Source organism: Mobula hypostoma, chromosome 28, assembly GCF_963921235.1.
Source record: "Mobula hypostoma chromosome 28, sMobHyp1.1, whole genome shotgun sequence".
NCBI classification, from domain to species: Eukaryota; Metazoa; Chordata; class Chondrichthyes; order Myliobatiformes; family Myliobatidae; genus Mobula; species Mobula hypostoma.
The window spans coordinates 27,419,590-27,432,231 of NC_086124.1; the positions used below are offsets into that span (position 1 = coordinate 27,419,590).

At 45.3% G+C, this 12,642-nt stretch overlaps 1 protein-coding gene across 2 annotated transcripts in view; it reads right to left on the reverse strand.

Annotated features, from left to right (window-relative positions):
• Positions 1 to 12,642, reverse strand: part of LOC134339027 (serine/threonine-protein kinase WNK3-like) — a 150,860-nt gene that overhangs the window by 53,262 nt on the left and 84,956 nt on the right. For both annotated transcript variants that reach the window (XM_063035282.1, XM_063035283.1), the window contains exon 5: positions 1,759 to 1,916. In XM_063035282.1, the coding sequence (XP_062891352.1) occupies positions 1,759 to 1,916 (158 nt within the window). The remainder of the gene's footprint in view (positions 1 to 1,758; positions 1,917 to 12,642) is intronic.

Sequence of the window (12,642 nt, forward strand, 5' to 3'; positions counted from 1 at the left end):
CGGGTGACCACAGCTATTACCAGCTCTTGTGAGATAGTCTGCGGGGAGTCAGTGGTCACATAACCAGGACTCGCGACATGCACCGACTGCTCGCACGGCCATCCGCCACCTTCTCCCATGGCTTCACTTGACCCTGATCGGGGGTGGAGGGGCTAAGCAGGTGCTATATCCTGCCCGAGGGTGACCAGCAGGCTAGACAGAAGGAACGCCTTACATTTCCTTTGGTAAAAATGTCCACCCCCACCACCCATTATTCACATGTCTGTCTAAAAGCCTGCTTCTACTTAGTAATCCATTCCAGGCATCGACCAAACTTTGCATTAAAAAATCGCTTTGCTTTTAAACTTCTCTCCTCTAACCTTAAAAGCACGTCGTGCACGTTGAGAGACAGGCTCAGCAAAGGTCACTGGGGGGCTTGAGATTTGCTTTCGAATAACTAAGGGTGTTTCAAAGTTCAAAGTAAATTTGCTATGAATGTACGTACAGTACTGTGCAAAAGTCTTAGGCACATATATATATATCGATAGCGTGCCTAAGAATTTTGCACAGTACTGTAGTAATTTTATGTATTGCACTGTACTGCTGCTACAAAAAAACAAATTTCATGACATACATGAGGATGATAAACCTGATTCTGATATGGGTCTCTATTGTGGACTGACAGTGGGAAGGGGGCAGGGAGAGGGGAATCATGGTTGAGAAAAAGGGAAGGGAGTGGAAAGCACCAGAGAGACATTCTGTAATGATCAACAAAACCAATTGTTTGGAATCAAATGATCTTGACTGGTGCCTCAAAGTTGGGTGTGTCTGCACACCCGCCACCCCCAACCTGTCCCTCCTTCTCCGCCACCTGTCCACACCCCTACTGCAGGCTCCACCCTAGCCATTCCCAACATCCTTTGCTCCCGCGAGATTGACAAACTCACTCTCCGCACCACATTAACAAATACAGTACTGTGCAACTCTTAACCACTCTAACTATATGTGTGTGCCTAAGACATTTGCACAGTACTATATATGTCACCATATACTACCTTGAGATTGATTTTCTTGCAGATATTCACAGTAGAAAAGAGAAATACAAAAGAATCAATGAAAAACTACACACAAAGACTGACAAATAATCAATGTGCAAAACACAACATACTATGCAAATTAAAAAGTAAATTAGTAGTAACAATACTGAGAACATGAGTTGTAGAGTCCTTCAAGGTGAATCGGTAGGTTGTGGAATCAGTTCAATGTTGAGGTGAGTGAAGCTATCCATGCTGGTTCAGGAGCCTGAAGGTTGAAGCCTGAACCTGGTGGTGTGGGACTTGAGGCTCCTGTACCTGCTGCCAGATGGCAGCAACGAGAAGAGAGCGTGGCCTGGATGCTGGGAGTGGGGTTGTTAATGATGGATGCTGCTTTCTTGTGGCAGCGCTCCGTCTAAATATGCTCAGTGGTGCAGAGGGCTTTACCTGTGATTGACTGGGCTGTATCCACCATTTTCTATAAACCTTTTCGTTCCTGGGCACTGGTGTTTACATACCAGGCCATGATGCAACTAGTCAGGACACTCTCCACTGCGCATCTATAAAAGCCTGTCAAAGTTTCAGGTGACTTGCTGAATCTTCACAATCTTCTAAGAAAGTAATGATGCTCTCACGCCTCCTTTGTGCTGGTCCCAAGACACTCTCTGATATAATAGCACCAAGGAGTTTAAAGCTACGGATCATCCCTTGATCTTTAAAAACAATGAGAAGGAATCAGACTTACACTGGTTACTTTCCGGTAGATTTGGGCAGCGTTCTGGCATTCGGAGTAGGGGTATTCTGAGGTAGCCATTTCCAGCATGCACATCCCAAAGGCGTAAACGTCGACGGATTCGTCATAATGCTCTTCATACATCTCCGGAGCCATGAATTCTGGAGTTCCTGCCGGGAGAAGGAACAGTGACAGACAAGCTTAATGTGTTGAATTTGTTAAAGAAAATTTAAATATTTATTGTTCTTGTTTTGGAGATACAGCATGGAATCATGTCCTGGTATGGAAACACCAGAGCCCCTGAAAGGAAAAGGAAAATGTCCAGTCCATCACAGGTAAAGCCTTCCCCACCATTGACCACATCTGCATAGAGCACTGTTGCAGTAAAGCAGCGTCCATCATCAGGCATCCCCAACACCCAGGACATGCTCTCTTCTCACTGGTGCCATCAGGAAGAATGCACAGAAGCCTCAGGACTCACACCACCAGGTTCAGAAACAGTTATTACCCCTCAACCAATGTGGACAACTGCACTCACCTCAACCCTGAACTGATTCCACAACCTATAGACTCATTTTGAAAGACTCTATAACTCATGATCTCTGTATTATTTATATAATTATTAGGGGTCTTTTTTGGCATTTCAACAATGTATTGGCTTTTGCACGTTGGTTCTTTGTCAGTCTTTGCGTGCAGTTTTTCATGGTTTCTACTGTATTTCTTTGTTCTACTGTGAATGCCTGCAATAAAATGAATCTCGGGGTTGTATATGGTGACAAATATGTACTTTGACAATAAGTTTACTTTGAGCTTTGAACAGGCCCATTTGTCTCAATATTACTTAATTGTCACAATATTGTTAATACTACTGTGACAATTAAGTTACAATTATTACAGACTTTTTAAATGAAAAAGGATGTAATAAATAAGTATAAAAATGTTAATTATGAAAAAATACATATTCATGGAGGCATTGAACTACATATTTACCATTATTATCGCTCACAAATCACAGAAGGAAAAAAGTATAAGCAGAGTGAAGCCAGAGCCAACTGACCCCACCGCTTACTATCCAAAGGCTGATGTGTGCATCAGGTCAGCAAGGATTTTAATATGCTTACTTAGGAGCAGCATTAGGCCATTCAGCCCATTGAGTCTGTTCCACCATTCCATCAGGGCTGATTTATTTTCCCTCTCAACCCCATTTTCCTGCCTTCTCCCCATAACCTTTGACACCCGTTACAAATCAAAATCTATCAACTTCCACTTTAAATATACCCAATGACTTGGCCTCCGAAGCTGTCTATGGCAATGAATTCCACAGTTTCACCACTCAATTCCTCCTCATCTCTGTTCTATTCTGAGACTGTGCCCTCTGGTCCTAGATTCTCCCACTATAGGAAACATCCTCTTCACATCCACTCTACCTAGGCCTTTCAATATTCGACAGGCTTCCATGAAATCCACCCCTGCCCCCCACCATTCTTCTAAATTCTAGTGAGTACAAGCCTAGAGCCATCAAACGCTCCTCATACGTTAACCCTTTCATTCCGGGATTATTCTTGCAAACTTCCTCTGGACCCTCTCCAATGCCAGCACGTCCTTTCTAAGATAAGGAGCCCTAAACTGCTCACAATACTCCAAGTGTGACCTGATCAATGCCTTAGTACGGACACTTTACCCCTCAGTATCTGAAGTGAGGAGTAGCAGGTGTGTACCATCTACAGGGAGCACTGCAGCTACTCACCGACACTCCCTAGGCAACTTTTTTGAAACCCACTACCTCTCCCAAGCAGTAGGACAAGGGCCGCAAAGGCAAGGGAACAACACCGCCTGCAAGTTGCCCACCAAGTCACACACTATCCTCACTTGGAAATACAGTGCATTCGGTTACTTGGGTCATTGGTTAATCAGGGCAGCCGCTTACTTGGGAAAACTCAAGAACAAAAACATATTGAGAACATAGCTGGGGTTCTCTTTGTTTATTTGGGAGACTATGCTGCTTAACTGGGGGCAGGAGACTGTTGCCAAACAGTTTCTGAGCGCCACGTGCAAGTTGTGTGGCTGAGCAGTTTTTAAGTAGTGTCACTTGCTTGCTTGTGTCAAAATTTTTGTCACTGATAGTTGGTGAGTAACAAACAACAAGACAATTCAGAACTGTTTTGCTCACTGAGATTTCAAGTGTTCAGGCATGGAGACACCAGAAAACACTAGGAGTGAAAATTAAAGGATTTCACTATCTTAATATGTTAGGAGCACGCAGAACTTGAAGAACAATCATGTTGAGTGCTCCAATTAAAATGGAGGAAATTGTCAAAAGCACTGTTTGAAGTCAATCTAATATCTCACTCGGTGTCTGCGCTGATTTTATTTTATTTTATTCTTTTATAGTCAATCAAAAGAACACGATAGATAAATTCTTCCACTGATAACTATTAGAAGCTAATACACGGTTTTATAGTACTGCAATAATATTGATAGTGCTCTAATTTGCTCTGTAATTAAATAAATAATCTGTTTGATAAATGGTAGCTTGTCTTTTTTTTATACCTTTTTAAATTATTTCCATGAAACTTTGGCTAACTGGAGAAGCTGATTAATTGGGCCAAGATTTCCTGGCCCTGACGTGTCCACTGTATATCAAAGTTCAAAATAAAGTATGTACATGTCACCATATACTACCCTGAGATTCATTTCCTTACAGGAACAAAGATTCATTTCCTTATAGAACAAAGGAATACAATAGAATCAATGAAAAACTACACACAATGACTGTGAAACAACTAACATGCAAAAGACTAACTGTGTAAGTACAAAAAAGGAACGAATAATGATAATAATTAATGAATAAGTGAATAAATAATATTGAGAACATGTAGAGTTCTTGAAAGTGAATCCGTAGGTTGTGGAATCAGTTCAGTGTTGAGGTGAGTGAAGTTATCTACACTAGTTCAGGAGTCTGATGGTTGCAGGGTATTAACTGTTCCTGAACCTGGTGGTGTGGGACCTGAGGCTCCTGTACCTCCTGCCGATGGCAACAGCAAGAATGGATTAGATTATGAGAACACCCAATCCTCTTTTATTGTCATTTAGAAATGCATACATGCATTGAGAAATTATACAATATTTCTTGAGTGATATCACAGAAAACAGGACAAACCAAAGACTAACACTGACAGAACCACATAATTATAACATATAGTTACAGCAGTGCAAAGCAGTACCATAATTTGATGAAGAACAAACCAGGGACACGGTAAAAAAAAGTCTCAAAGTCCCCAGGTCGATTGACTCCTGAGTCCCAGATAGCAGGCGGCAAAAGGGAGAAACTCCCTGCCATAAACCTCCAGGCACCGTCAACTAGCTGATGCCTTGGAAGCAGCCAACCACAGCCGACACTGAGTCCGTCTGTCTGAAAACTTCGAGCCTCCGACCAGCCCCTCCGATACAGCCTCCCGAGCGCCATCCTCTGCCGAGCGCCTTCGACCTAGCCCCGGCCGCTGAAACAAGCAAAGCCGAGGATTCAGGGCCTTCTGCTCCGGAGATTCCGGTTACCACATGGTGGCAGCCGCAGTGAAGCGGGCATTTCAGAAGTTTTCCAGATGTTCCTCCGTACTCTCACATCTGTCTCCATCAAATCAGGATTGTGCACGGTCCCCCACTTAACAGATTACAGATATCATTCATCGGAGAGGCCATGTGCGCTCCGTCGTGCTGCCATCTCCTCCTCCTGGAGGGGTTCTTGATGATGGACATTGCTTTCTTGTGGTAATACCCCCTATGCCATTGCTGGGACAAAATCCTGGCACTCCCTCCCTAATGGCGCTGTGGGCGCACCCACACCTCAACAACAGCAGGAATTCCAAACAGCAGCTCCCCATCACCTTCTCAAGACCCTGGGTAGTTATGGGTGGGCAATTAAATACTCGTTCAGCATGTGAAGCACACATCCCTTAAGCATATAAAAGAAATGAAACAGTCTGGACACCTGGGCTTGTAATTCAAATCCAAAAGTAAGAAACTTCATGACAATGCAGTCACATTGATGTTACTTGGATCTTAGTGAGTCATACTGCTGCCTTAAGAGCGAGAAACAGCCTAATTTCAAATTCCCTTTGACCACGGCAAATACACAATCGAACTAACACACCAAGTTCTGGCGGAACTCAATGGATTAGGCAGCATCTGTGGAGAGAAGTGGACAGTTGACGTTTCAGGCCGAGACCTTACATCAGAACTGGACGAAAGAGGGAAGATGGCTGGAGGAAATGTGAGGTAAAAGGTGGATCTAGATGAGGAGGTGGTGGTAGGCAGATGGAGGGGGAGGAATTGGAATGGCGACAGAAGGGACAGCAGATGACGGAATCTGATAAGGGAGGAAGTTGGGGCATAAGATAGGAGGGAGGGAGGTGGGGAACCTTTGAGTGCTAGGTACATGGAGAGGGAGGGGGAGAAGAGGGGGTGGGATGGGGAATTCTTTCTCTCCAATTAGACTCCACCAGTTCTCTCTGTCACTTCCATGCCCTCTGGTACAGGAGCCTTACACAGCACAAGGTTCAGGAACAGTTATTACCCTATGGCCATGCCATCAGGCTCCCGAACCAATGTGGATAACTTCACTCAACTCAACATTAAATTGATTCCACAGTCTCTGGACTCACTTTCAAGGACTCTACAACTCATCTTTCAGTATTATTTATCATTTTTATTATTATCTAGTTTTTGTATTTCAATAATTTGTCATATTTTGCACTGTGGTTGCTCGTCTGCCTTTGTGTGTGGTTTTTCATTGATTCTATTGTGTTTCTTAGTATTCACTGTGAATGCCCACAAGAAAATGAATCTCAGGATAGTACAGTGGATTCTGGTTAATTGGGCCATCGGCTAATTGCAGCAACCTCATCATGGCAGTAAAGGAGGTCATAGACCGACATGTCGGGATGGGAATGGGGCGTGGAATTGAAATGAGTGGCCACCAGGAAAGCCTGCCTGTTGCAGGTGGAGCGAAGGTGCTCGCAAAGTGATCCCCCATCCACGCTGTGTCTCACCAATACGGAGTAGGCCACACGAAGGACACCAAATACAGTAGATGACCCCACACCCGCACGTGAAGAGTCACCTCACCCAGAAGAACTATTTGAGGCCCTGAATGGTGGTGAGGAACGAGGTGAAATGACTTGTCCTGCTTGCAGGGTTAAGTCCCAGGAGGCAGATCACTGGGGGTGGGGGAAACCAGTGTGTAAGGGAGTCACGGAGAGCGCGATCCCTGCGGAAAACAGAGTGGGGGCGGGTTGTGGAGGGAAAGATGTGGTAGTATCCCATTGAAGATGGCGGAAGTTACAGAGAATGATTTGCTGAACGTGGAGGGTATGGGATCAGTTCCTCCAGCAATTTTGTGTGTTGCCCCAGATTCCGGTGCCTCTGTAAGGTGACCGGTGCAGCACCACAATATAAAAGAGGAAAATACCACCCCACTGCACAAACAGGGATGCTTCTCTGTCAAATGTGTAGCCTTACACACAATACTTTAAACCAGGATCTGATTCTTTTATGTCAGTGCAGGAGAAGGGATCAGGGAGGTTTTCCCAGTATTAAATTTGTCACTGACTAGAAGAAAGATATAAGACTGAAAGGGTACAGAGAAAATTTACAAGACTAGAGGGCCTGAGTTGTAGGGAAAGGTTGAATAGGTTAGGACTTTGTTCCCTGGAGTGTAGAAGAATAAGTGGAGATTTGATAAGAAGTATACAAAATTATGAGGGGTATAGAGAGGTTAACTGTAAGCAGGCTTTTTCCACTGAGGTTGGGTGGGGCTAGAACTAGAGGTCATAGGTTAAGGGTAAAAGGTGAAATGTTTAAGTGGAACCTGAAGGGGGAAGGTCTTCACTCAGAGTGTCGAATGAGCCACCAGTGGAAGTGGTGGATACAGGTTCAATCTCAATATTTAAATTTGGATAAGTACATGGATGAGAGGGGTGTGGAGGGCTATTGTCCAGGTGTAGGTCGATGGGACTAGGCAGAATAAGAGTTCAGCACTGACTAAATGGGCTGAAGGGACTGCTTCTGTGATGTAGTGCTCCATGACTCAAGATAAAGTGAAGCTTGCTTTGCGGAAGCAGTACATTGCAAAGACTTAAAAATGGCATAAATCACAAAAATAAATAGTTCAATTTCAGTCCACACATCAAAGTTGCTGGTGAACGCAGCAGGCCAGGCAGCATCTCTAGGAAGAGGTACAGTCAACGTTTCAGGCTGAGACCCTTCGTCAGGACTAACTGAAGGAAGAGTGAGTAAGGGATTTGAAAGCTGGAGGGGGAGGGGGAGATCCAAAATGATAGGAGAAGACAGGAGGGGGAGGGATGGAGCCAAGAGCTGGACAGGTGATAGGCAAAAGGGGATACGAGAGGATCATGGGACAGGAGGTCTGGGAAGAAAGGTGGGGGAGTGACCCAGAGGATGGGCAAGAGGTATATTCAGAGGGACAGAGGGAGAAAAAGGAGAGTGAGAGAAAGAATGTGTGCATAAAAATGAGTAACAGATGAGGTACGAGGGGGAGGTGGGGCCTTAGCGGAAGTTAGAGAAGTCGATGTTCATGCCATCAGGTTGGAGGCTACCCAGACGGAATATAAGGTGTTGTTCCAACCTGAGTGTGGCTTCATCTTTACAGTAGAGGAGGCCATGGATAGACATGTCAGAATGGGAATGGGATGTGGAATTAAAATGTGTGGCCACTGGGAGATCCTGCTTTCTCTGGCGGACAGAGCGTAGATGTTCAGCAAAGCGGTCTCCCAGTCGACTCACAGGTGAAGTGTTGCCTCACCTGGAAGGACTGTCTGGGGCCCTGAATGGTGGTAAGGGAGGAAGTGTAAGGGCATGTGTAGCACTTGTTCCGCTTACACGGATAAGTGCCAGGAGGGAGATCAGTGGGGAGGAATGGGGGGGACGAATGGACAAGGGAGTTGAGTGGAGCGATCCCTGCAGAATGCAGCGAGAAGGGGGGAGGGAAAGATGTGCTTAGTGGTGGGATTCCGTTGGAGGTGGCGGAAGTTACAGAGAATAATATGTTGGACCCGGAGGCTGGTGGGGTGGTAGGTGAGGACCAGGGGAACCCTATTCCTAGTGGGGTGGCGGGAGGATGGAGTGAGAGCAGATGTACGTGAAATGGGGGAGATGCGTTTAAGAGCAGAGTTAATAGTGGAGGAAGGGAAGTCCCTTTCTTTAAAAAAGGAAGACATCTCCCTCGTCCTAGAATGAAAAGCCTCATACTGAGAGCAGATGCGGCGGAGACGGAGGAATTGCGAGAAGGGGATGGCGTTTTTGCAAGAGACAGGGTGAGAAGAGGAATAGTCCAGATAGCTGCGAGAGTCAGTAGGCTTATAGTAGACATCAGTGGATAAGCTGTCTCCAGAGACAGAGACAGAAAGATCTAGAAAGGGGAGGGAGGTGTCAGAAATGGACCAGGTAAACTTGAGGGCAGGGTGAAAGTTGGAGGCAAAGTCAATAAAGTCAACGAGTTCTGCATGCGTGCAGGAAGCAGCGCCAATGCAGTCGTCGATGTAGCGAAGGAAAAGTGGGGGACAGATACCAGAATAGGCACGCAGGGATCACTCCCTACACAACTCCCTTGTCCATTCGTCCCCCCCATCCCTCCCCACTGATCTCCCTCCTGGCACTTATCCGTGTAAGCGGAACAAGTGCTACACATGCCCTTACACTTCCTCCCTTACCACCATTCAGGGCCCCAAACAGTCCTTCCAGGTGAGGCAACACTTCACCTGTGAGTTGACTGGGGTGATATACTGCGCCTGGTGCTCCCGATGTGGCCTTTTATATATTGGCGAGACCCGACGCAGACTGGGAGACCGCTTTGCTGAACATCTACGCTCTGTCCGCCAGAGAAAGCAGGATCTCCCAGTGGCCACACATTTTAATTCCACATCCCATTCCCATTCTGACATGTCTATCCATGGCCTCCTCTACTGTAAAGATGAAGCCACACTCAGGTTGGAGGAACAACACCTTATATTCCGTCTGGGTAGCCTCCAACCTGATGGCATGAACATCGACTTCTCTAACTTCCGCTAAGGCCCCACCTCCCCCTCATACCCCAACTGTTACTCATTTTTATGCACACATTCTTTCTCTCACTCTCCTTTTTCTCCCTCTGTCCCTCTGAATATACCTCTTGCCCATCCTCTGGGTCACCCCCCCCTGTCTTTCTTCCCGGACCTCCTGTCCCATGATCCTCTCATATCCCCTTTTGCCAATCACCTGTCCAGCTCTTGGCTCTATCCCTCCCCCTCCTGTCTTCTCCTATCATTTTGGATCTCCCCCTCCCCCTCCAACTTTCAAATCCCTTACTCACTCTTCCTTCAGTTAGTCCTGACGAAGGGTCTCGGCCTGAAACGTCGACTGCACCTCTTCCTACAGATACTGCCTGGCCTGCTGCGTTCACCAGCAACTTTGATGTGTGTTGCTTGATTTCCAGCATCTGCAGAATTCCTGTTGTTTGCGTTCAAATTCAGTCCAGCTAGCTTTATCAAACCAGCCAAACTCAAATACTGCTCCCCTTTCTGGATCAGATTTATTATCACTGACTTATGATATACACATACACACACACACACACACACACACAGTGGCATGCAAAAGTTTGGGCACCCCTGGTCAAAATTTCTGTTACTGTGAATAGTTAAGTGAGTAAAAGATGAACTGATTTCCAAAAGGCATAAAGTTAAAGATGACGCATTTCTTTAATATTTTAAGCAAGAAAACTTTTTTTTAATTTCCATCTTTTACAGTTTCAAAATAACAAAAAAGGTAAAGGGCCCGAAGCAAAAGTTTGGGCCTTTGGCAAGTATCACAGCTTGTAAATGCCTTCTGTACCAGCTAAGAGTCTTTCAATTCTTGTTTGGGGGATTTTTGCCCATTCTTCCTTGCAAAAGGTTTCTAGTTCTGTGAGATTATTGGGCTGTCTTGTATGCACTGCTCTTTTGAGGTCTATCCACAGATTCTCAATGACGTTTAGGTCAGGGGACTGTGAGGGCCATGGCAAAACCTTCAGCTTGCACCTCTTGAGGTAGTCCATTGCGGATTTTGAGGTGTGTTTTAACTTCTTCACTCCACAGGACTTGTTTCCAAAATGCATCAGGCTTGTTTAGATGTTCCTTTGAACCTTTTGAATAAAACTTTTTGGCTGCAATGAGCAAAGGTATGTTTGGAGAAAAAAGGGTGCAGAATTTCATGAAAAGAATCCCTCTCCAACTGTTAAGCACGGGGGTTGATCGATCATGCTTTAGGCTTGTGTTGCAGCCAGTGGCACGGGAGCTCATTTACTGGTACAGGGAAGAATGAATGCAATTAAATACCAGCAAATTCTGGAAAGAAACATCACACCATCTGTAAAAAAGCTGGAGATGAAAAGAGGATGGCTTCTACAACAGGATAATGATCCTAATCACACCTCAAAATCCACAACGGACTACCTCAAGAGGCACAAGCTGAAGGTTTTGCCATGGCCCTCACAGTCCCCTGACCTAAACATCATCGAGAATCTGTGGATAGACCTCAAAAGAGCAGTGCATGCAAGACGACCCAATAATCTCACAGAACTAGAAGCCTTTTGCAAGGAAGAATGGGCAAAAATCCCCCAAACAAGAATTGAAAGACAAGCGTTTACAAGCTGTGATACGTGCCAAAGGGGGTGTTACTAAGTACTGACCATGCAAAGATGCCAAAACTTTTGCTTCGGGTCCTTTTCCTTTTTTGTTATTTTGAAACTGTAAAAGATGGAAATAAAAAAGTTTCCTTGCTTAAAATATTAAAGAAATGTGTCATCTTTAACTTCATGCCTTTTGGAAATCAGTTCATCTTTTACTGGCTTAGCTGTTCACAGTAACAGAAATTTTGACCAGGGATGCCCAAACTTTTGCATGCCACTGTGTGTGTGTGTGTGTGTATATATATATATATATATATATATATATATATATATAGATAGATAGACAGACAGACAGACAGACACACACACACACATATATATATATAAAAAACAAAAATAAACAAATATTGCAAACAGAAAGGGGTGGCACGGTGACATAGCGGTTAGAGTAACACTACTACAGCGTCAGCAACACAGGTTCAATTCCTGCCGCTCTCTGTAAGATATTTATAAGCTCTCCCTGCGACCGTTTCCCCCAGACGCTCTGGTTTCCTCCCACATCTCAAAGGCCTCCATTGGTTGGGGTCAACCATGGATATTATGTCCAAACTGCCTATGTGATATGCAAGCCAGGGCAGCACGATACGGAGACCAAGCTGGTGCCCGTGCAGCAAGCTCCCCGTCTCCACACATCTGATAAATCCAAAGGACCGGCAGAGACCGACATAGTTTGGCACCTGCAGCTTCACAGGAGTTTCAGCCAGTCAACCCTGATTTTAACTTAGGGCTCCTTTAAGGGTTCCAGCTCCAAAATTTTCCTCTGGGTTCATTCCTGAAGCATTCCCCATGAGTGGGTATAGCTTCAAGGCAGCAGAGGTTTGAGATCAGAGTTTTCCTTCTCCTCGATGAGCTGTCAACCATGGCTAACAAACCCCACCTGCCTGAAGTAACTGGTTTTAAGGCGCTAGTAACCTGCCGCTGCCCCTTCTCGTGTCAGTAGAAATGACTCTGTTGGGCTGAGTTGCGAAGCCATGTGTGAAGGCCAGGAGATGGACTTGGTTGTCAGAGGCTATTTGAGATGCACGTCATTGGGAGCATTTAATAGGTAGTGGGAGCTTATTCCCACTACCTCCCCCAGTGATAACAACCTTAAGGAACTGACGCCTCAAAGTATAGGGGCTAGTAGGTTAATTGGTCACTGTGGTGTAATTGGGCAGTAGGGCCTGTTACTGTGG